This window comes from Sciurus vulgaris (assembly GCF_902686455.1).
Source record: "Sciurus vulgaris genome assembly, chromosome: 11".
NCBI classification, from domain to species: Eukaryota; Metazoa; Chordata; class Mammalia; order Rodentia; family Sciuridae; genus Sciurus; species Sciurus vulgaris.
In genome coordinates this window covers 90,712,588-90,737,681 of record NC_136472.1, presented here as the reverse complement: position 1 = coordinate 90,737,681, position 25,094 = coordinate 90,712,588, and the positions used below count along the sequence as shown (strand labels likewise).

Sequence of the window (25,094 nt, the reverse complement as noted above, 5' to 3'; positions counted from 1 at the left end):
GGACCCATGGCTGATTTCAGGGTCTCCGAGAATCCCTTAAAATTGAGTTCAAAATTTTGTGCACATACATATTTTCCAATGCAAAGGCTACAGACGCTCATAAGGATCTGTAGCACACCAGTGTTTGTAGCAGCATTATTCACAACAGACAAGAGGTAGAAACAGCCCAGGCATCCATCGGGAGATGAGAGAATGAACAAGATGACATATATACATATAAAGCAATATTTTCTGCCTTAAAAAGGAATGAAATTCTGACATGCTGCAGGAGAGATGAACCTTGAAAGTAATATGCTGAGCAAAATAAGCCAGACACCAAAGGACAAATATTGTATAATTCTACTTATAGGAAGTCCCTAGAAATTCTTGGACAGATATCTGTAGAATAGAAATTACCAGGAACCAGGGAGGAAGGAATAAGAGGTCTTGCTTAATAGATACAGAGTTTCTGCTTAGAGTAATGAAAAAAGTTCTGGAAGTGAATAGTAGTGAATGTTAACAACACTGTAAATGTATTTAGTGCCACCAAACTGAACACATGAAAATGGTTAAATAGTAAATTGTTTCTTACGTATACCTTAACCATAACTTTTTAAAGTTCTGTTGCACTGGACTAGTGGATCGTCAGAACACCATCAGCTCTATAAAGGTATGTTTTCCCGAAACATGGAGGGATGGAGACAAAGTTAAAGATTCAAAGATGGCCCTATTTCCTCCATATTTAAAAAAAAAAAAAAAAAAAAAACAGCAACAGTTATCTTGACACATCCTTACCTTCAACTTGCAGCAAAAAATAATACTTTTAAAAATTAAACCAAAGTTATAAAATTATCCTGTATATTTACAAATTAAAGTTTGTAAATATACAAAAACTTTGTTAAAGTTTTGAACACATAATTTAATGTTTTTATCCTCAACATTTAAGAACTACCAAGTCCTTGCTGCAGTTCATTTGTTGGCAAAGGACTGAGAACAAAGGGCAAAGCCATGTTCGCTGTCAGAGTTCTCTGAACCTGGTGGGGTATAAAGCAGCCTGACCTGGAGGGCAGGCTTGGCTGCCCCGGGACATGTGTTAGCACCCAAACTCCTTGATGATAGGCGGGTTGTGTCAGTCAATCGTACTGGGGCTGACACATTCCCAGAGGCAGTCAGCCAGCAGATGCAGCATCATTCAACCCATTCCACCTGGTTATGAGCAAGACATACCAAGGGGAGCTGCTGTAATTTAGATCTGAAATGTCCCCCAAATGTTAGAAAATTATTCCCCAGTCTATTTAGAGCTGTCCAGTCTCCTTCTCTTCCTGTTATCAGTCTTTGCTCAGTCACACAGTCCTGTCATGATGTGCTGCCTCATCATGGCCCCAAAAGCAATAGGCTCAATTAATCATGGACTAAAGCTTCAAAACTGTGAGCCAAAATAAATATTTTCTCTTCGTAAGTTTATTTATCGCAGGTATTTGTTATAGAGATGGAAAACTAAATAACACAGGTACAAAAAATACTTCTGAGGTCTAATACTTCTATCTCAAAAGTATAAGAGTATTAAAGAATTTTTTTAATTAGAGAAGAATCCAGATCAAAACTCAAGGAAACAGGACAGTTTCATAAAGAAAGCACCAAAGACAACAGCCTAGCTGGGCAGTGGAGATCAGCATACTGAGACACAACCGTACAGTCAAAGTTGCAACTGGTGACAGCAGCTGGCTGCTTTTCTGTCTGCTGTTTAGGTACAGCTGAGGGGCACAGAAAGAGCAAAGCTACTGTGTTTCTGGGAGCATAGTGGAGCATGTGCCAAGGGAGTCCAGCACCTGCTCTGTGTCAACATAAAGAAGAACAAGAAGGGAGGAAGGAAAGAAGGAAAAAAGAGAAGGGGGAACAGATGGATGGAGATAGGAAGAGATGGAGGGAGGGAGAGGAAGACAAATTACATGTGTAGTCATTGTGCTTTTAGAATCCCTTTACTTGTAATGGACCGTGACTTTTCCTCTGAAATGGAAACAAGACCTCAATACTAGAGAACTGATACTTACCTTCTGAGTCTTTATTGTAGAAAACACCATGCGGATGCAAAGAGTAAGGTCGGGAAGCAAAGTTCTTCAGATGAATAACAATCACATCGCCCACTTCAGCCCTCAAGATGGGGCCCAGGAACCCAAGCCAGGAGGGTTTGGGGATCTCCGTGGAATAGGTCCCATCTGTAAAGTGTCTGTAAACAGCCTTTTTGTAAATATTGCCTATCCTGTTGGGCCCTCTTTCGAGAAACAAGGTTGCAAGTCTAAAAGTAAGAAGAAAAATATTTCAAAATTAAGATTTAAAGGAAACACGAAGGGCTTACCTTTAGAGTTTGCATGTATGACTTCTCATCTGGTGTTCAACATAACCTACCCTCTGTAGAGCTGGTAAGATTATCCAGTTAAGTGACAAAAGGTACAAATAGAATTCACAACCAAACTAAAATCAAAGAATTCTAAAGTCACTCTAACCATTTGCTCCTTTTCATTCAACAGGCTCCCCTGTAGTTTTTCATTTAACGAACAGTTATTATGCACTTACTGAATTCCCAGCACTTTGCTAGGTGCTGTGGAGGGAAACAAAAGAGTTTTTAACCTAATAGTGGAGAGATTAAAGTACCTGTACAAAGTGTATGATGAAGTGTGAACTGATGATTGATAGATTGATACAACAGATACGGGCTCAACTTTTCTAGAAATAAAAGAGTTCAAAGAAGGAAAATATTGATCTGAGTAGAAGAGATCAGAAAATACTTGATAACAAATGTAGGTATGAAGGAGTAGCCTTGGATAACGACAAGGGGAAGGGAGGACACTGCACAGGGACAGAGGATGAGCAGCATGGAGGCAGACATGCAGGAGGTGGGAGAGGCTGGGCACAGGCCAAGAAGGGGAGGAGCAGGACATGTGCATGCATGTTAGAATGAATATGACCATTCTTCTGCCAGCAGTGTGTACATTTTAGAGAAGTCAGACAAAGAGGAGAGCAAAGAGGAAGCACAGAGAGGCTGTTAGGAGACTAGAAGAGGGTGGTGCGATAGAAAGAAAGGAACAGCTGTGAAAAAACAAAAACAGAATTCTAAGGTTTGATGTAACCAAATGCCCTCCTGAGGCCTCAGGGTGGGAGTAGACTCAGTTCCTGAGTCTCACAGCCCAAGAGCAGCAGCACTGGTAACACACTTCAGAGTGACCATAACAGCTTCTCCTGGGGGTGGGGAACCTCCTTCCTCACTCAGTCTCCATGCTTAGCCTGGGGTTACAACCCTAGAAGTCCAGCTTCTGCTTGAGCAAGAGATCCACTGCTCCTCAGTGTGGTCATCACAGTGTAGCTGTGTCCACTCTGGGGATAAGAGGCCAAGTTCACTCTCTGCTACATTCCTGCAAGCATCATCCATGCATGCATTCACTCTTGATCATTAGAAAAACATTAATTATGTTGAGCCCTGTACTCAGTACTAGGGATTTGGAGAAAAGAAGCAAAGCCTCGCCTTGAAGGAGTTCCCAGTCTGGAAGAAAGAGTAATAAGTCTGCTCCAGAGTAGATGCACAGATTATGTTCTGGGAGCATCTACTCTGGAATGAAAGATGGGTCAGGGGAGGTTTCCTAGAGGAAGCAATGCCTAAGTGTGCTCCCAAAGAACAAAGATGGGTTAAATAAGTAAAAAAGCATGGAAAAGGCTGAAGTAGTAGGCATCATGGAGTTCTGGAAATGTAGGACTTACACTCCACTCTGTGGTCTAAGAACACACCCTCCCCATTCTCATCCTATGTGCTTTGGATGGAGCTCCAGCTCCGGCTACAGTGATGGAGCAGGTGACCCAGCCTAACCCATTAGCTCCTCCTGTTCCCCTAATGCACCATGGTCAGAGCAGGACTTGTGATCCTGACCTGGTCAATCGGTGCCATCATCCCTCCACCCGCACCCCACCACCAGCCCACCCTGGACCACACTGATTAGCTGAGGGACAGCACAAAGTAGCTGCTGGTTCCAATCTAAGGGGATCTAGAAACTTGTGAAGGATCTCCTTATGGCATGCTTGAGGAATTGGCTCTAAAACCTGGGGCACCAACTGGCCAGGCCCAAAGGAAATCTGCTTGAGAAGTGTTTGTTTCTTTAATCACTTAAATTTGCTTTATTTCTCCTTTCTAATCGCCTCCAATTGCTTTCACCATCATGACTACACTCTTCATTTTTATCTTTCCCATTTTTTTTCATTTTTAAAATTTGTTCTAATTGGTTATATGTGACAGTAGAATGCATTTTGATGCATTATACACAAATGGAGCATAAGTTCTCATTCCTCTGGCTGTACATTGTTCTGAGTCACACCAGTAGTGTAATCATGCATGTATATAGGGGAATAATGTCAGTCTCATTCTACCGTCCTTCCCATCCCCCCCACACCTTTCCACTTGCTCCCCTCTGCACAATCCAAAGTTCCTTCATTCTTCCCTACACCCCACCTCCACCAATATGGATCAGCATCTGCTTATCAGAGAAAACATTTGGCCTTTGGTTTGTTTGGATTGGCTTATTTCACTTAGCATGATATTCTCTAGTTCCATCCATTTACCTACAAATGTCATAATTTCATTCTTCTTTAAGACTGAGTAATATTCCATTGAATATATTATCACAATTTCTTATCTAATTGCTTAAACCTCCTATTCTATTTTACTCAATTCCAAGAATTCAATCATTCATCTAATTCACTGAAAAAACTGTGACAAGTGCCTATCAGGTGACATCCGAAATTTATTTCTCTTTTCTGTTCTTCTGTTTCTCAAATCCCTTTCTGGTTTATTTTTTCCTTCCCCAGTTTTTTCTAATGAAACCTGTCCTAGCCTTTCCTAGAGGATACAGTGTCTTTAAAGGAATAACCAGGTGGCTCACTTTGGACAAGAATGAGCACTTCATGCAACTCTGCTCACTTCAAGTCTGCAATGAGTGTCCAAGTGATTCTAGAATGGTCAGACCAGTTGTATCTAGAAGACCCTAAAAGTTCTGCTTTATGGAATGTCAGCTTGAAGGTTATGAGATAACCCAAGTCTCCCAGAGTCCCCTGCATCAGTTCTCCCCCACCTCATCTTTCTCAGCATAGGGCACAATGTTCCCCTTTGACTCCTCTCTCTCCTCTCTGAGTCAGAATCCTAAGCAGACCCAAGCACTTACCATCGTGGGCCCTGGACTTGGACACTAAAAGGTGGACCTTGAAATTAGACTCAGACACATTCCTCTTCTACTCAAAGATAGAACCAAGGACAGCACTCCTGAAATAGACCTATTTCTAAGATCAAAATATATAAAGTCTATACTTCTGTATGACTGTGTCACCACAATGGGACAAATGTAAAGACACCTGACCACTCTGGATGGGGACCAGCAGAGGGCCTTGCCTTGTGCTAGGATCCATCTGCCTCCATCAGCACACGTGACTCCTCTGAGAATCCTCCCAGCAGATCCCACACCCATCTCCCTGTTTCAGGCCTAGGATGAACTTGAAAACCATTCTGATGACTTCCAGCAAGTACATATTGAGGGCTCATAGTAGTCAAGGTGTGGGATAGGTGTGTCAGACACAAAAATGAATGAGATACAGGCCCTGAATAAATATGTGTATGATCAAGAGGAAGAGAGTCAATAATATTTACACCCAAAAGACTGTTAAGTATGTCAGAACAGAATAAATGCTCTGGAAAATGTTGGAGTCAAGAAGAGACAATGGGAACTCCAAGTGGAAGGAGCGGCTTGAACAGGTGCCAGGGTGAGGGGATTGGAGGTCAGTGAAGGAATCACAAGCAGCTTTATATGGCCAGAAAACTCAGAACTATGGAGAAATCTGAGTGCTGCATTATGGAATTTAGATAAAAACTATACCTGAAATTAAGGGTCTCTGAAGATTCATGAGCAGGGAAATTTGACCAGACCTGTGTTTGGGGAAGAAAATTTTGGCAGGATCCGTCATACCTGCCCTCATGATTTTTTTTTTCCATCTGCTTTCTGTTCACCAGGTCAAGCCCTTTCCTAATCTTCCACTTCTGAATGCTGAGTCACTAAGACTGTGTGGCTGACTAAAGCCCCATGTAACTTCATGCCTGATTTGGGGAATTCTACTGCTTGGCAATTGATTCAACTGACTCTTCCATTCCCGGTAGCCCAGATGTGGTTTCCACTTTGCCTAATCTAGTCTGGGTGTTTTTTGGTTTGCTTTGTTTTATTTTGTTCTTTGTTTGTTTGGTTTTGCTTTTGGATTGGTTTGGTTTTGTCCACTTGGCAAATTTCACTACCTCCCTTTACTTCAATATCATCTACTCCCAATTCTGGCTCTTATCCAAGCAGAAACATTCCTTTGTTGATGGAGTCACACTAGGTCTGACAGTCTTAGTGTTAACTAGCAAGTTTTCATTTCCCAATCATTAAGATTGGGGAAAGAACTATAAATCCAACAACTAGAGAGATATTTTCAAGACTTTATCTTCATTTCCTTGAAGAAGCATGAGAGACAGACCTGTTGGTACACCAGTGACTCAGACACAAGCACCTAAGCAACTCAAACACAGACACCTAAGCAGTTCCTACTACGAAGTTCCCCAGCAGTCTCAAACATGGATGATGCTCGCCCTGCCCAATGTTTAGGTAAACTTTGAAGATGGTCAGTGTGTCAGATGACCCAGAATCCATCCTGCAGTGGACAGAATATGAGAAGCCTCCTCGAAGATTAAAGAACCATTTGGGCCCATGGCAGGGCACCTGAGTTAATCTGGGGGAAAGGATTCAGAAGTTCGTATTAAAGCAGAGAAGTCCTCCTCAGAACAACCGGCCCTAGCTTTCCTTTCCAGACTTATCTTCCTTCTCTTTGTCCCAGCTCCAGGTCCTGTCAGCCTTCCAGGATTTCCACACATTCTTTCCCCCATGCCTCAGCTGTCTTCCTCACTGTTCGCCGGCCAAGCATTTTTCAAGGTCAGTTCAAACTCTCCCTCTTTTCCTCTTCTCTACCCACATGATGCTCTGTTCATACACTAGCAACCACACCTGCCAAGATGTGTTAAAGGGAGATGTATACATCTCTGGTTTGGAAGCTTGGTGAAGACAAAATTCCTTCAAATGTCTTTTCTATTCCTAATGCCTCACTTAACTTCCTGATTTCCTAGAGCCTGATTTCCTATTCCAATTGCCTGAAAAATTTGGAACCCAATGGCTTTGGACTCTAAAGAAAAAAACATTTTAAAAGCTATGACTTTGCCCCGAGATTGATGAGTTAAAGCTGGTATCATTTTGCAAACTGTATTTGCAGAAAAGCATATATTGCCATGCTCCACTGAATATTCTCTAGGTCTAAGATAGCAAATAGGTTTTATTTTATGTACCAAGTCTGATTGACTGGTAGTGGCTACTTGGAAAAGGAGTCAAGGTGAGTTCAAATGGATGGGGCCATCTTCTGCAGAGGTGGCACTGAGCACACCCAACACCCAGCTGCTCCTCCCACCCTATGAAGACAGTCAGGCAGCACAGGGCCTTAGGAAGTGACCCTTGACACAGCTGGATGATATAACACCTTAGCACTGGCAGAACATATACTTTTTCTCACATGGGAATAATCCACCCATGTTCATTTTTTTACTTCTTTTTTTTAATTGTAAAAAAATGGGATACATTTTGATTCTTTGTACATGGAGTAAAGGCATATGATTTGTATAATCATAAATTTACACAGGGCAATGTTGTTTGACTCATTTTGCCACTTTTCCGCCTTTCCCCCAACCCCACCAACCCCTCTTTTCCCTCTGTACAGTCCTTCTTTCCTCCATTCTTGCCCCTACTACCTAACCCTAACCATAAACCTAACCCTAACCCTAACGCTAAAACCTCCCACCCCCCCCATTATGTGTCATCATTTACTTATCAGCCAGATCATTCATCCTTTGGTTTTTTGAGATTGGCTTATCTCACGTAGCATGATATTCTACAATTTCATCCATTTGCCTGCAAATGCCATAATTTTATCATTCTTTATGGCCGAGTAATATTCCATTATATGTGGCATATATATATATGCCACAGTTTCTTTATCCATTCAAAACTGAAGGACATCTAGGTTGGTTCCACAATCTGGCTATGGTGAATTGAGCAGCAATAAACATTGATGTGGCTGTATCTCTGTAGTATGCTGATTTTAAGTCTTTGGGTATAGGCCAAGGAGTGGGATAGCTGGGTCAAATGGTGGTTCCATTCCAAGCTTTCTGAGGAATCTCCATACTGCTTTCCAGAGTGGCTGCACTAATTTGCAGTCCCACCAGCAATGTATGAGTGTACCTTTTTCCCCACATCCTCGCCAAAATCTATTGTTGCTTGTGTTCTTGATACTAGTTATTCTAATTGGGGTGAGATGGAATCTTAGAGTAGTTTTGATTTGCATTTCTCTTATTACTAGAGATGTTGAACATTTTTTCATATATCTGTTGATTGCTTGGACATCTTCTTCTGTGAAGTGTCTGTTCATTTCCTTAGCCCATTTGTTGATTGGATTATTTGTATTCTTGGTGTAGAGTTTTTTGAGTTCTTTATACATTCTGGAAATTAGCACTCTATGTGAAGTATGAGTGGCAAAGATATTCTCCCACTCTGTAGGCTCTCTCTTCACATTGCTGATAGTTTCCTTTGCTGAGAGAAAGCTATTTAGTTTGAATCTATCCCAGTAGTTGATTCTTGCTTTTATTTCTTGTGCTATGGAAGTCCTGTTAAGGAAATCTGATCCTAAGCTGACATGTTGAAGATTGGGACCTACTTTTTCTTCTATAAGGTGCAGGGTCTCTGGTCTGATTCCGAGGTCCTTGATCCATTTTGAGTTGATTTTTGTACAGGGTGAGAGATAGGGGTTTATTTTTATTCTGTTGCATATGGTATTCCCGTTTTCCCAGCACCATTTATTGAAGAGGCTATCTTTTCTCCATTGCATATTTTTGGCCCCTTTGTCTAGTATGAGAAAATTGTATTTATTTGGGTTTGTGTCCATGTCCTCTATTCTGTACTATTGACCTACCTGTCTATTTTAGTAGAGTTGAAGATCTGGTATTGTGATACCCTCTGCTTCGCTCTTTCTGCTGAGGATTGCTTTAGCTATTCTGGGTTTCTTATTCTTCCAAATGAATTTCGTAACTGCTTGCTCTATTTCTGTAAGGTACATCATTGGGATTTTAATTGGAATTGCATTGAATCTGTATAGCACTTTTGGTAGTATGGCCATTTTAACAATATTAATTCTGCCTATCCAGGAACATGGGAGATCTTTCCATCTTCTAAGGTTTTCTTTAATTTCTTTCTTTAGTGTTCTGTAGTTCTCATTGTAGAGGTCTTTCACCTCTTTTGTGAGATTGATTCCCAAGTATTTTATTTTTTTCGAGGCTATTGTGAATGGGGTAGTTTTCCTAATTTCTCTTTCTGAAGATTCATCACTTATGTATAAAAATGCATTGAATTTATGAGCATTGATCTTGTAACCTGCTACTTTACGGAATTCACTTATGAGTTCTAAGAGTTTTCTGGTGGAATTTCCAGGTTCCTCTAAATATATAATCATGTCATCAGCAAACAGGGATAGTTTGAGTTCTTCTTTTCCAATTCGTATCCCTTTAATTTATTTGGTTTGTCTAATTGCTCTGGCTTGAGTTTCAAGGACGATGTTGAATAGAAGTGGTGAAAGAGGGCATCCCTGCCTTGTTCCAGTTTTTAGGGGGAATGCTTTCAGTTTTTCACCATTTAGAATGATATTGGCCATGGGCTTAGTGTAGATGGCCTTTACAATGTTAAGGAATGTTCCCATTATCCCAATTTTCTCTAGTGTTTTGAGCATGAAGAGATGCTGTATTTTATCAAATGCTTTTTCTGCATCTATCAAAATAATCATGTGATTCTTAACTTTAAGTCTGTTGATATGGTGAAAGACATTTATTGATTTCCGGATGTTGAACCAACCTTACATCCCTGGGATAAAACCCACTTGATCGTGGTGCACTATCTTTTTAATATATTTTTGTATGCAATTTGCTAAAATTTTGTTGAGAATTTTTGTGTCGATGTTCATTAAGGATATTGGTCTGAAATTTTCTTTCCTCTATGTGTCTCTGTCTGGTTTAGGTATCAGGGTAATATTGGCTTCATAGAATGAGTTTGGGAGGGTTCCCTCCTCTTCTATTTCATGGAATACTTTGAGGAGTATTGGAATGAGCTCTTCTTTAAGAGAACTCAGGTCTTGTAGAACTTGGCTGAGAACCCATCTGGTCCTGGACTTTTCTTTGTTGGTAAGCTTTTGATGACCTCTTCTATTTCATTGCTTGAAATTCATTTATTTAAGTTGTGTATGTCCTCCTTATTCAGTTTACGTAATTCACATGTCTCTAGAAACTTGTTGATGTCTTCGAGGTTTTCTGTTTTGTTGGAGTATAGATTTTCAAAATAGCTTCTAATTATGTTTTGTATTTCAATCGTGTCTGCTGTGATATTTCCTTGTTCATTCCGAATTTTAGTAATTTGAGTTTTCTCCCTCTTTCTCTTTGTTAGTGTGGCTAAGGGTTTATCGATTTTGTTTATTTTTTCAAAGAACCAACTCTTTATTTTGTTAATTTTTTCAATTGTTTCTTTTGTTTCAATTTCATTGATTTCGGCTCTGATTTTAACTATTTCCTGTCTTCTACTACTTTTGGTGCTGGTCTGCTCTTCTTTTTCTAAGGCTTTGAGCTGTAGTGTTAAGTCGTTTATTTGGTGATTTCTACTTCTTTTGTTGAATGCGCCCCATGAAATAAATCTTCCTCTAAGTACTGCTTTCATAGTGTCCCAGAGATTTTGATATGATGTGTCTTTGTTCTCGTTTACTTCTAAGAATTTTTTAATTTCCCTCCTGATGTCTTGTGTTATCCATTCATCATATAATAGTAAATTATTTAATCTCTAGGTATTGGAGAAGTTTTTGTTTTTTATTCTGTCATTTATTTCTAATTTCAATCCATTATGATTTGGTAGAATACAAGGTAGTATTTCTATCTTCTTGTGTTTGCTAACAGTAGCTTGGTGGCATAAAATATGGTCTATTTTAGAGAAGGATCCATGTGCTGCTGAGAAGAAAGTGTATTCGTTTTTTGTTGGATAGTATATTCTATATATGTCCGTTAAGTCTAAATTGTTGATTGTGTTATTGAGATCTATGGTTTCTTTATTCAATTTTTGTTTGGAGGATCTATCTATTCAGTGGTGAGAGAGGTGTGTTAAAATCGCCTAGTATTGTGTTGTGGTCTACTTGATTTCTGGAATTGAGAAGGATTTGTTTGATGTACATAGATGAGCCAATGTTCGGGGCATAGATATTTATGATTGTTATGTCTTGCTGGTTTATGCTTCCCTTAAGCAGTATATAATGTCCTTCTTTATCCCTTCTGACTAGTTTTGGCTTGAAGTCCACATTATCTGAAATGAGGATGGATACTCCAGCTTTTTTACTGTGTCCGTGTGCATGGTATGTTTTTTCCCATCCTTTCACCTTTAGTCTCTGGGTATCTCTTTCTATGAGATGAGTCTCTTTCAGGCAGCATATTGTTGGATTTTTCTTTTTAATCCAATCTGCCAGTATATGTCTTTTGATTGATGAGTTCAGGGCATTAACATTCACAGTTATTATTGTGATATGATTTGTATTCCCAGTCATTGGACTCATTTTTGTTTTTTGACATGATTTGGTTTCTCCTTTATTTGGCTATTCCTTTAGGCTAGTTCCTCCCGTTGCTGATTTGCATCGTTGTTTTTCATCTCTTCCTCATGAAATATTTTGCTGAGAATGTTCTGTAATGCTGGCTTTCTTTTTTTAAATTCTTTTAGCTTTTGTTTATCACGGAAGGATCTTATTTCATCGTCAAATCTGAAAGTAAGTTTTGTTGGGTATAAGATTTTTGGTTGGCATCCGTTTTCTTTCAGGGCTTGTTAAATGTTGTTCCAGGCCCTTCTAGCTTTTAGAGTGAAAAATCTGCTGATATCCGTTGGTTTCCCCCTGAATGTAATTTGATTCTTTTCTCTCGCGGCCTTTAAAATTCTGTCTTTATTTTGTATGTTAGGTATTTTCATAATAATATGCCTTGGTGTGGGTCTGTTGTAATTTTGTATATTTGGAGTCCTATTAGCTCTTGTACTTGGTTTTCCATTTCATTCTTCAGATTTGGGAAATTTTCTGATATCATTTCATTGAATAGATTGTTCATTCCTTTGGTTTGTTTCTCTAAGCCTTCCTCAATCCCAATAATTCTTAAATTTGGCCTTTTTATCATATCCCATAATTCCTGTAGATTCTTTTCATTATTTCTTACCATCTTCTCTGTTTGGTCAACTTTGTTTTCAAGATTAAATATTTTGTCTTCAGTGTCTGAGGTTCTGTCTTCCAGGTGTTCTATCCTATTGGTTATGCTTTCTATGGAGTTTTTAACTTGGTTTATTGTTTCCTTCATTTTAAGGATTTCTTGTTTGTTTGGTTTTTTTTTCCAGTATTTCTACCTCTTTATTGAAATGATCTCTTGCTTCCCATATTTGCTCTTTTAACTGTTGATTGGTGCGATCATTTAATGCCTGCATTTGCTCTTTCATCTCCTCCTTTAATGCCTGCATTTGCTCTTTCATCTCCTCGTTTGCTTCCCTGATTGTTTTAATTATGTACATTCTGAACTCCCTTTGTGACATTTCTTCTGCTGTGCTGTCATTGGGTTTTATTGATATAGTATCTAGGTTTGTTTCAGATATTTTCTTCCCTTGTTTTCTCATATTGGTCAGATATCAGTGGGACTCTGAGATATTGCAGATTTCCTCTGTGGCTTATAGTGTCCCTGTAGATTTCCAGTATATCACCTCCCCAGCCTTCAGTAGCCTGAAGTCTTGGAGGACCTTGATAATGCAGTGCTTCCAAAGAAAGCTGCGCCTAGCCCGCTACTGGTTCCAGGGCTGTGGGCTGGCTCTGTGTGGAAAGGCTGTCACTGGGTGGCCTGCTCCAAGAAGCTGCCTGTGGAAGGAGCCTGCCTCCGGAGGAAGCAGGGCTGCTTGGGGAAGTCTCTGGCTGCCCTGCCCTGGTCCCAGAAGCTGCCTGCGGGCTGGGGCCCGCCGCTGGGTCCAGGGCTTGGAGCTGGCTCTGAGCAGAAAGGCTCCCACTGGGCAGCCTGCTCCAAGAAGTTGGCTGTGGAAGGAGCCTGCTGCCAGAGAGAGCAGACCTGCCTGGGGAAGACTCTCGCTGCCCTGCCCTGCTCTGATAAGCCACTCCTGTCTGGGTCTGCCGCCTGGGCCGAGCTTCACCTGGTGGGAGAGACTCACCCCGGGGCTCTTTGTTAGTCCGAGTCTTTCATTGCCTCCCCTTCTTGAATCCTCGGTTCTGAGGCGATGGGAGATGCAGTCACCCTCTATTCTGCCATCTTGGATCTCCCCCCCATGTTCATTTACTAGGCCCCACTTGTAACAAATCTACTCAAGGCATTTATCTAGTGATGCGTGTCTCTAGGGTATAGTTTGTAGCTATCAGAAAAAATGTGGTGAATATGTCTCAGAACTCCAACATATGCCCTTATAAGCCTGGCTCTGCTGGACTTGCCCTCCAAAGACTGTTCACTTCTTCCCAGGGACCCACTGGCAAGAAGGGCTTACAGCCACCTTGCCTTTTTGTAATTTATAAATGGAAGCTTATAAAATTTAAAAATTTAAAAAGAAAAGCATTTAAACAGAGCATAGCACAGTTTTAAAGTCAAGCTAAAAAGTGATCATCACTTCCTCTCTAACCAGCTAAACCATCCAGCATGCTCCAGACAACCTGATCTGATCACTGGCCAGTCAAACTCACCAGCAACAAACCCTCTTTAACAAAGCTGGTCTTGGTCTCAGAGGCTGGAGAACCTTCAGGAGTCCTCGACTGAGCCACATGAAAGTGTGAAGCAGCCAGAAGCATCAAACAGGGGGTGGATAAAATTCACTGGAAATGACTTTGAAGGCGGAGAAAATGACAACTTCTAGAACTTTTTCAGGGTGAGTATCATATGGAATTAGAAAAAAGATGTGGATTAGCCTCCTGCTGTGAGGTTTAGGAGGTAGGTAGAGAGACCCAAGAATTGTGCTCCAGTAATAGCAGGTGGTCTCTAAAACCTTTTCCAAGGAGGGTGGGTTGGGTGGACTGTAAGGTGGACTCTTTTCTACTGCATCCAAAGAAGTTTGAAAGCTGTCACCACCTTCTCCTTTCCACAGTTATGAGTCTCTCCTCCTCGAAGGATGAGTTGAAGAAGTATTTTTGCACATATCAGCTGCATGAGCCCTGTATCACTTAAGGTGCTGGAGCGCCAGATTATTAATTTGCCCAGCTATTTGCCATGCATCAACCCTGACCTCCTCGTGATGTGGTCACTGTGGGGGTTCCTGGGATGAAGGGGGAAGCTATGGGCTCAGGCTCCTCATGGAGTTGCCAAGGATGTGTGTGCCTGGAGAAGGTTGGCAACCCAGCGAATTGCAAGACCAGACTTCACAGAGGCTGTGAAGATCCTCCCTCTCCCAGCTTCTGCCTGGACAATAAAACAAGACAGGAATCATGTGAAAAGGGACAAAGAATGGTTGTGATAGCAAAAGTTTGGCAAGACAGAAATGTTTTTCGACTGGTATCTGGGTAAATAAATAATAGCATATTCATGCCACATAGGCACCAATACAGCATGATTTGGAAAAAGCAAATTGCAGAATAGCATGTGAAGTATGACCCAATTGTGTGGGATTTAAAGCAGCATATTTATAAGCATATGCAAAGAAAACATCTGAAAGGTGACCAAGAAGCCATAAAAGTGTAGCCTCTGGGTCACCAGACCAAGGCCACAGGCAGAGTGAGGAGGAATGAGTTTACTCTTTTTCATCCTATTATAATATAGGATATTCACCTTGTACTCACTTTCATAATAATAATAAAGAAAGCTCACATTTTGTTTAAAGAAGAGCCAGGCTGATTGGCCTCCAAGGAACCACTGTTCTTGTATGCCTCTAACCTCCAAGACCAAGCTCCTCCATAAGGTGTGTTGTTGGAGTCGATACTCCTCTTCCAGGAGATTGACCTTTGTAGCAGGAAGCCTGGCACCTGCTCACTCACTTGGAGGGAAGAGAATCTCTGCCCAACTTCCTGTTGGCCAAGTCCCCTCTCTCAAGCTTTGGGACTGAAGTCTGGAGCCCATCTGTGTACACTCTGGGTTCTCTTGGCTGACCCTACATGGGGTCTGCCCAGCAGCAAGAGCTGGCTCTCTTCTGCTCCATGAACAGAGGCTTACATCTCCATGTACAAGAGAATGTGAATTCAACAACAACAACAAAATGTCTGGGTGCCTGATCCTGGGACTTTATAATAGTCTGTTGTATTTATCAGTCTCACTTGCTGCTTAGGATAGTTATGCAACATATAGCCAGTGAGATAAAAGCAGACATCGTCAATGGTAGTTCTCCAGAAGTAGCTGGCAGAGACACTTTTTGTCCTTTACTTTTACTCTTATTCATACCTGAAATGAAGTCATGATGACTAGAGCTCCAGTAACCATTTTGAGATTATGAGGAAGAGGTTCACACCCTTGGGATAGTCAAGTGAGAAGCCAAAAGGAATCTGGGACCTGGTGACTGCCAGCATTTGGATCTTTTTTGTATAAGGAAAGGTAAAAGAAAGAAAGAAATAGAAAGAAAGAAAAAAAGAAAGAAAGAAAGAAAGAAGGAAGGAAGGAGGGAGAGAAAGAGATAGAAAAAGAAAGAGAAAGAAGAAAGAAAGAAAGAAAGAAAGAAAGAAAGAAAGAAAGAAAGAAAGGAAGGAAGGAAGGAAGGAAGGAAGGAAGGAAGGAAGGAAGGAAGGAAGGAAGGAAGGAAGGAAGGAAGGAAGGAAGGAAGGAAGGAAGGAAGGAAGAAGGAAGGAAGGAAGGAGGGAGAGAGGAAGAAATAAACATCTCCAATGGATTTAAACTATTTTTTCTTTAGGCTTCTGTTAGTTAACTAGCAGATAGTACAACTCCTGATTGAACAGGTTGTTCAGAAGGAAGAGGAGGAGGAAAAAGCAGAGGAAGAAATGAATCATCCACAAGTTGCCTAATTAGCACCAGCGCGGGTGGAGTTGCCTAGTTTTATGAGTGACACTGGGCCACCCAGTAAGGTAGTGACAGGCAGAGCAAGTATTAGACTCAGAACCCCTGCTGAGCTGTCTGGGCTCAGCCTGATGAATCAAAAGCTATAATGAGATTATTTATAGGTCCTCATCCCTCCAGCTTCCCTCTGCAGGGAAGACCGTCTGTGCTTCTCTACCCTATTCTCCCATCATATGTGCAAGCATGTACACACACACGTACACACGCGTGAACACACATGCATATGCATGATCACACCCTCACACACATACTGCCACTTTTAAACTACTAAAAAGTCCTGAACCCACCCCTGTCTGAGAATTTTCTCTATCACCTCCAAGTGTTACCATGACTTGTCTGGCAAAGCCACCCAAACAAGAGGTGAAATGGAGCATCTGAGGGAGGTGAAGTACTCGCTGACTTCCCACAGCACTTATTATACATGCTACATATTTTATCTCTGAGTTAAACACCAACTTGTTTTGCACATTCCTGGAGATGTGCCAATCTTATCGCCCCAACAGCCAATAGTTGCCCCAAAAGTAGTTGTCTCCAAATGTCCACCCAAGTGCCACCTGCATCAGAATCATTAGGAATATTTGCCAAATGTTTCGGTTTCTAGGCCCCATTTCAGGGTCAGTGAATCAGATTTCTTGGTGTCAAGACTTAGCATCTGTATATTTTCTAAGCTCACCAAGTGATTCTTGCCATAGAGCTGTCCAGAGCTTGCTAGTTCTGATCCTTCTTTCTTCCCAGCAGAAGGAGAATCCAAATATCCTGCCCTTGCAGTTAGTTGGAACCATGAGGTTCCCTGCAGATGGGCTGTGAGTGGTAGTGGGTCAGGGCATTTAACTGTCACTGCAAGACCCTCTGTGCCTCTGCTGCATGGAAGCCTCCTGTTGAGATGGTGAAGCCTGAGGACCAAAGCTGCCAGGACTTCTGGGTGCCCAGGGCAGACAGTTCCCTCTGTGAACTCCGGTGGGAAAGACATAAACCTTTCTGATGTTAAACCCCTGAGATTTGGTGGTTGTTTGTTTCTCCCGTGTAACGACCTATTCTGATTAACACAATTCTGGTGTTTATCCAAATTTGGAGATCACATTTCTAGAGTACTTAGCACAAAACAAATAATATAGTTAACTATTTGATTTTTAAAAAACTGATGAAATTGAAAAAGAAAGTGGGGGGGGGTCAACTAACTTTACTATGGACATATATGAATACACCACAGTGAATCTCATCACCATATACATCCACAAGGTACTAATTAAAAAAAAACTATAAGAAAAAACAGAAAAATAGTAGAGCAGTGAAAAGGGAACAAGGGAGGAAGGAGGGAAGGGAATGGGAAAGTATTGGGGACTGAATTAGAACAAATTATATTCCATGCTTTTATAATTATGTTCAAATGAATCCTAATGCTGTATATAACTGAAAAGAACTAATAAAATAATACAAAATAAAAAATTGGAGGTCAAAAGAAAGAAAAAGTAGTTTTTTAGTGTCTATGCAAGCAAACTACCTCTAACACTTAGTACATTTGAAATAGTAGGTCAGAAGCTTCATCTTCTAGAAGATTCAAACCTTGTCCAAGAAACAGACAGAGGGGTCACCTCAAAAGAGCCATCCATAAGAAGCAACCTCCAATCAAATAGCATATACTCCTAGAATGCCTGCCCTGGTGAACTTTGTTACCCAGTAGCCACAGAAGGCCCTGTAGTGAGGCACTGAATAATCAGTACCCCTCAGGAACATCCCCAACCTATAGTCTCACATTGACTCAAACTGAGGAGGGATCTATTTTCTGCTATGAAGAAATCCACCGGAGTGGGGAAGTTTCACACTAGCAACAGCCTTAAAGGCAGGTGGGGATTTACCACCACACTGACACTGCCAAGGGGCAACCCCATGATGGCAGACACCTTCCAAAAACAGGTGAGATGAAACAGTGTCAGAAAGAACTGGCCTGTAGGAATCATCCCAACAGTGCAGATGTACTTCTAGGCTAGACCCTGAGGAGTTCCTAGATAATAAGAGGTGCGCACCTTACCAGCAATCCCTTTCCCCATATCTTTCAACGGGATTATTTTCCCCATTGCTCACCATGGGGCAACTGTTAACACCTACTATCGACATGAAATAGAAACTGGGGCCAAGATATACTAATCTCAGTCCCTGAACTCAAGAGACTTTTTCTCATTTGTTTGGGAAATCAAGACATGCATTGGAGAATAAATAGCAACACACAGTTTTATATGTTAATTGCCAACTGCACTAGGAAGAGCCTGAATGTCTGGGGTTGGGGAATGTGGGGTGAAGAGAAGCCAGGAAGGAAGAAACATCAGCAGGAGGTGTGGTCAGGACAAATGCGTGACGACATAACAGTCACAGCAAGGGCAAGTGGCGGCGTTGTCTGAGCTTGAGAGGAGCCAGTGCTCACCGAGAAGGAAACAGGACCAGATCCGGGACAAATGCCACTTGGCAAAAAGGGTGGAGATAGAGATTACACAGTATAACTCAGTGCAGCCACACCTTCCCTAATTAGATTAATAATTTTCCAAGTCATCCTGGTGATGTGCTCCTATACAGTTCTTTCATCCTGATTCCTTGGCACTGCCTAAGCCTTGGGTCCTTTACTCTTGCCCTTCATTTCCACCGTCTCCCCTCTGAACACAGGTAACTTGTATCAAGAGTTGTGAAGAGAAATGAGCCTGAATATCAGTTTCCTACCTGGGCAAGTGAATTGCCTTCTCTGAACTCCAGTTACCCACCTGCGAACCAGTAGCCACGTGGTGGGGATTAAGTGAGAGGAGGTGTGCAGCACACACCCAGCGCCTGGGAGCCTGGTGCTCAGTCCATGCCAGTCACGATTTTTTCTGATGAAGCTCTCTTAGCAGGAAAGTGACCACTTGGGGGTCTCTTTCCCACAGAGCTTCTGCTCTCTAGAACCCTCTGAGGTGGGAGAGCTGGCATTTATGATGCAAATGAATTATACATGAAAATGAATGAGAGTGGAGCGGCCCAGGAATGCTGGAAACCATCAGCAGCCACAAGAGGCAAGGAACGGCTTCTTGCTCAGAGCCTCCAGAGAGTGTGCTCAGACTCATTTCAGACTTTGGCATCCCAAACCAGGAGAGAATAAAATGTTACTATTTTATAAATCGTTATTATTTTAAGCCACAGTTTTTAGCCATTTGCTACAGCAGCCACAGGAAACTGATACGCTTTTGTACCTAGTATATCACTATTTCCATTTTACTGATGAGAAAACTGAGGCAAAGAGAGATTTGGTCATTTTTCTAGAAAGTAGAGCAAGAATTCTAACTTCTCAATTGATGCCAGAGCTCCAGAATTCATCAGTCAACTGGGCTGCCTTGGTGTCTCTGCTAGACTACTGCTGGACCACACTTGACAGAGGAAGCCCTCCCTGTTCCCACCTCCTGGTCCCCTTGACAGGGGATAGATCTGACACCTTCTGTACAGCATGTAAAGTTTTTAGAACAATGTGTGGAGCATAGTAAGGACTCTGCGACACTGGCCCTACCAACCAGGCCTTGGGCTCCTTCTATGTGGGGGTGAAAAAAGGAAGAGGGGGACTAAGAGAATGCTTATGACTGATGCAAACAGGAGAGAATGAATAAAGTGGGAGAAGGCTAGAACCACCTTGCAATGCTCACGCTCTCCCCTTTATTCTTAGTGACAAAATTGAATCCCCTCCCCTTTATTCTTAGTGACAAAATTGAATCCCCCACTTTTTTTTTTTTTTTTGGATAGGAAAACACATAGCTACAGAACTGAAAGGCTGATTTTCAAGCCCACTTTGTACTGAGTATCCAGTGAGCTACGTGCTCAATTGGTTGGGCAGGGTTTCCACAAAAGCCCTTTAAAGGGATGTAACAGCAAGAATTATACCCCTCCTACCTTTTCTTCTCTTTCTTCCTGAAACACAGATATGATGGCTGGAGTACCAAAAGCCATCTTGTGGTTATGAATATCTCTGAGGAAGGAAACCACAGGCTAAGATGGTTGAGTTAGAGACATCAAAAGTCCCTAGTGCCCTCCCTATCATACCATCTATCCACCAGCTGTAGGCTACCAACTTCTGGGCTTCTTATCAAGCAAATACAAAATCCTAATTTGTTTAAGTTGCTACATTTCGTACCCTACTGTCAGCTAAAGGCAATTGCTTACTGATATAGGGCATGACTGCACTCCTAGAGAGTCACACAGCATTAGACTCACACATGATTTTGATGCTGGTAAGATAGAAGTTGAGATTTGAAAGTCACCATTTGTCAAGACTAAGGGCTAGTCAGATGATATTCTCCCCTCCACTTCAAAGATTACAAAAGTCACTCTATATCACTAATCTGCTTCCCTCAATGACCCTTCTTTCAGAGAGACATATGGGTCTCTCACATTCCTCACAGGGACTGCTCCTAGGTAGTACTCAAAAAAGCACTTCCCACCAACCGGGCTGATGTGGTGATATGGTTAGGTAAACTCTAACAGATCCTACAAATCTGGGTTTGAGCAGTGGTCAGCCTCACTTATGTGCAAGACCAGTCCTGCCCAGCAGCTCAAATCTGTGGAAACCCTGCATTTCACCAGGGGGAAAAATAATATGTGTGTGTGCTGGTTGCTTAATGAGATCTATGGTGAAAACTGGCTTTAACTAAGGTGACCCCACTCTGGTCCCATTAAAGACCAGGCTTTACTACTGAAGCACAGTCACACCCTAATTAAGTACTTTATGAGCCGGAGCAGGACTGGCATGAGTGGATCAAAATGCTGACACCATCCCTAGGCAAATCAAAAGGAACCTGGTATGCCCATTAAGCCCAGTGAGGAGGAGGAGGACGATGATATTTAGGTGGAGAAAAACACTTCTAAATAGCATATAACTCAAAAATCCTGACTCTCTGAGAAATATTACTTATTACTGTCTGTATTATATTTTTGAACCCTGAGATCAAGCAAAGGTACCAAGTTGGAAAGTGGAATTTCACCATCTCTTTGGTACAGTGTCTTGGTGGAATGATTTTGATTTATTTCCCATTTCACATTTATGCATCAGAATTTCTTAGGCTCTTGATACTGTGAAATTTTGTTTCCAGATGTTTTGACATCATTGAAATTCTGGCACTCACTCCCTTATTTTCAAATATAAAGCAATCAGAACAACTAAATTGATAAAATGATTAGTCTTTGAGATTGCAAATGCCTGGCTTTTTGCTCTGTCCTCCACAGGATACTGTCAGTGACAAAGGAAGTTATTTGATGTATTTGAATATTCTTCCCTATCACAACAGTGTTTTTACTCCAGCCGCAGAGGCAAGAGATATACATCAACTAGAGAGTAACACAGAGATAAGAAAAATGATAAAGACCAAGTGCATGATTAAAAAAAAATCATGTCAGGAAATAGTTCAGAGTTGCAGAACAGTTTTATGTACAGATAGGGTGGGGGGTCGGGGTCTTAAAGGACAGAAAAAAAAAAAATGAAAAATACAGACTACTTCCAAAATTGTCACATATCACCACTATCAATCCAGGCTTTCTCCAACTTCAATTCCTAGGGACTGAACATTTGTAAATCATTTTCCTTTCATTCAACATTGCAAAAATATTTCTAATTAGACAAGATTTTTTTTCATTCAGTTCCAGAACTGCATTTGAAATTACACTTCTTGAATGATTTTAGTGGTTATAGTTCAGTTCCTTTGTTACACAGATTAGGGTAAGTGATATTCGTGGAGATAATGTGACATGTTCAAGATGACATGGCAAGTAGGAGCCGAGTCAGAACAAGAAGGCCGACCTCCAGATCCAGATTTCAGGGTCTTTTCACTCTCAGTGGAATACTGGGCACCTGGGGCTCTCTGAGGCCTCTGTGTATCAAGCATTTGTCTGAGTTTGAATATCCAAAACAGCAGACTGCCACAGAGCAGTCTTCTCAACCTACAGGAAGCTGAGGACGATGAATCATCCAAGATGGCTCCTTCCTGCTTCAGGGAAAGTAGCACAGTACGTAGTACACTTGCTGAACTCCATGTGAATCCCTCCTCAGGGCATCTTCACATGAATCTGGCATGTGTATCCTGTGGTCTACAAGCAAGGTCAGCAGTCTACTACAACCATACCTTCGAGGGACCTGCCCTGAACCAACTGCCACAAGGACTGGAATCCCCGTGGTGTAGCCACTGATAAAATCCAGCAAGTATCGTGTGCTCACCAAGGCTCCCTCTTGAAGAGTCAACGGTCAGCCCCACACAAAATGCTAGCCATCTGCACTCCAAGAGGAGACATCTGGGGACTCCAACACTATAGGTGTGACATCTTAGCATGCCAGCTGCTCCCAAAGACAGAGACCCAGTCATACGGAAACAAAGCAATCGGGAAGCCAGTTCATTCTAATAGAATACCTAATTGTTTACATCATGGCTATTTTCTTTTTTACACCAAGAATTTTCATACATTTTGATGTACTTTCTTTAAATCACCATCTTATAGTTGAAATGATCAACAGAGAGCCCTCAGTTCTTCCTGTACCCAGATTTGTGAAAATAGTATTCTAGCATATGAGTCTTTTAAGTGCTTTGGAATTTTAAATAAACCCAAGTAGCTGGTTTGGTCATAGATGGTTAGTAATCATTTTCAACAACTCTCAGGGAAGAGTGACAAATGAGGCTAAATTTGCCTTTGGTGAGAACTGGAACTTTCTAGAAAGTTCTCACTACTGGACTCTCTGACTTCCCTCAAACCTGGGTTTAATTAAGTGGGAAAGGGTCACCTTTACCAAGAAACAGGTTGCATGGCAAGAAAAATATAAACTTTGGAACCAAAGCACTGTGAGTTTGGTGTGTCCATTTTCTCAGTAAATTCTGCAAGTATTTAACTTTAAAGCCTTCATTCCTGGTTTGTGAAATGGAAATAATAACACCTACCAGCAGTAGTATACTAAAAGTCCCTAGTGGAATTCCTGGGTCAGAACAAATCACCACAATATCAATACTGACTTGGGCATTTTTGTAGACAGGTGCAATGTCTTTGCTTTTTACTCAATTGTATGGAAAGACAGCCCAACATCACATTTAGCTTGACAACTGAATTTGCTGCACTTAATGTACACATTTTAAACACTCTTCTGTCCTATAGCTGCTCACACTGACCATTTTCTAGTGACCCCTCTGTGAGGAAGCCAAGTTTTATTTTTAGAGATAGCTGCTGGCAGTTAGGATACCTTTTTGGTGCCATATCCATTTATTTCAGTAATGACGACCACCACCAAAGGTCAGCAGATGTGAGGTTGAAAGGACTCAGAGCTTTCTTCAGAAATAACCCTACAGACATAAATTTCCTAGTACAAAGTTCAAGGAAAAGCTCTTGGCACCCTGGTTGACAGGAGCATCATTGTTCTTTTATAAATGTACATGACTAGGTCACCATTGTGTTGTTAGAAAAACCAGACATCGTGTATCCAAGCCAACTGGATCTTAGCTCTTTCCTCCAGAGGAGGGGGGTCCTGCTCTTAGAGTCTTATTGGCAGAACCTATCCTGTTCCTGAATCTTATCAACTAAGCTCATCTTTAGGAAACAGAATATGAATGTCGATGTAATGGGCTCTGCCTATCAAGAAAAAAGAAAGCATTCAATTACCAACAGTGGTTCTGGCTCATTTCAGAAGATGTTCTGAGAAACACAAACCTGAAAATGTACATGCTGATTTCTGGAGGCAGGAGGTGACCTCAGAGGGAGATCCATGAAACAAATAAGACATTTAAGACACTGGAATCTTCAGGTAGGGGGAAGGAAGGGAACTTTCGACAAAAATTAAAAATTGGGGACATAGAATACTCCGGCACTATCTCCTCCAGCTATACCGTAGGCTCTGAGATAGGTTATTGCCCTTCGAATGAATGAATCCAGAATGGACCAAATCTTTCACCAGAGAAAAAGCCATTTCCAAGTAGACTCAAATACCAGTCATATCTATTGTAACTCCCCTCTATTTTAAACATTGCAAAATAAAACCTGAACATAATGACTTATAGCATAGTTATTTCCAATTATGATGCTTTACCCTAAAAATAAAATCTAAGAGAGCACTATCTGTTTTAACACTAAAGAATTCATGAAAATTCTCAGATTTTCATTCCAAGTTTGCCTTTTTTTAAAACAAGCTGAGTTCTGAACCCCCTAGAAGTTGCTAGTGAAAATTATCCTTTTAGAGAGTAAGCTATTATTCAAAACACCTGGTAGAGTATGTTTCTTCACAGACAAGGTTAATAGATGGCTCAACAAATATGTGGAGCTAAGAAATTCTCATACAAATTGAAAGTCCACCCATACTAGGGTTCTTCAAGCAAAATTGAAACCCTTCTATTGGTCTCAATCGTAACTACCCAAGGAATATACCTTTCCCCATCTAGAGTCAAAAAGAGGCCAAACCTAGGTCTGTGAGGACCCCAAGTTCACTCACTTGTCTTCTGAAAAACTTGTGTCCGTAATAACGTTCTTTCCTTGGGGTACATAGTTCCAGTATTCTTCCAGAATCCCAATGTGGTACGTTCTGGTAACTGCACCAACCAGCCCAGACAGACCGAGGAATGTGAGGAGAAGGATGCAGCCAGCCGGCTGCTCCCGAGGCATTGGTGGATGTAACTCAGGCAGCAGCCTGCACAGGAGGCAACACTGTTGGTCCCTCCCCTTCACTCAGAGCTTGTTATAAATGAGGAATGAACCTGGCCCAGCTCCTCCTCCTGAGGTAGTTTGGAGTTGGGACAGAGGCTGATAACCTGTATAAGCAGAGTGAGCATGAAAGGAGAGTTGTTACGATGACAATATTTTTGCCAGCCATCCAAGCAATGTGTAACTGACTTATTTATTTACTGCCCAAGCTAAACAAGCCCGTTTCTGTGAGTTTTGGTACTCCACTCTG

The 25,094-nt window shown here is 41.5% G+C and overlaps 1 protein-coding gene across 1 annotated transcript in view; it reads right to left on the bottom strand.

Annotated features, from left to right (window-relative positions):
- The window catches only part of HEPHL1 (hephaestin like 1), a gene marked incomplete at its 5' end in the record, with an annotated part of 79,018 nt that extends 54,213 nt beyond the window's left edge, over window positions 1–24,805 (bottom strand). The window contains 2 exons of the mRNA XM_079101918.1: window positions 2,031–2,275; window positions 24,636–24,805. Coding sequence (XP_078958044.1) covers window positions 2,031–2,275; window positions 24,636–24,805 — 415 coding nt within the window. The remainder of the gene's footprint in view (window positions 1–2,030; window positions 2,276–24,635) is intronic.
- Between the last annotated feature and the right edge of the window lie 289 nt (window positions 24,806–25,094).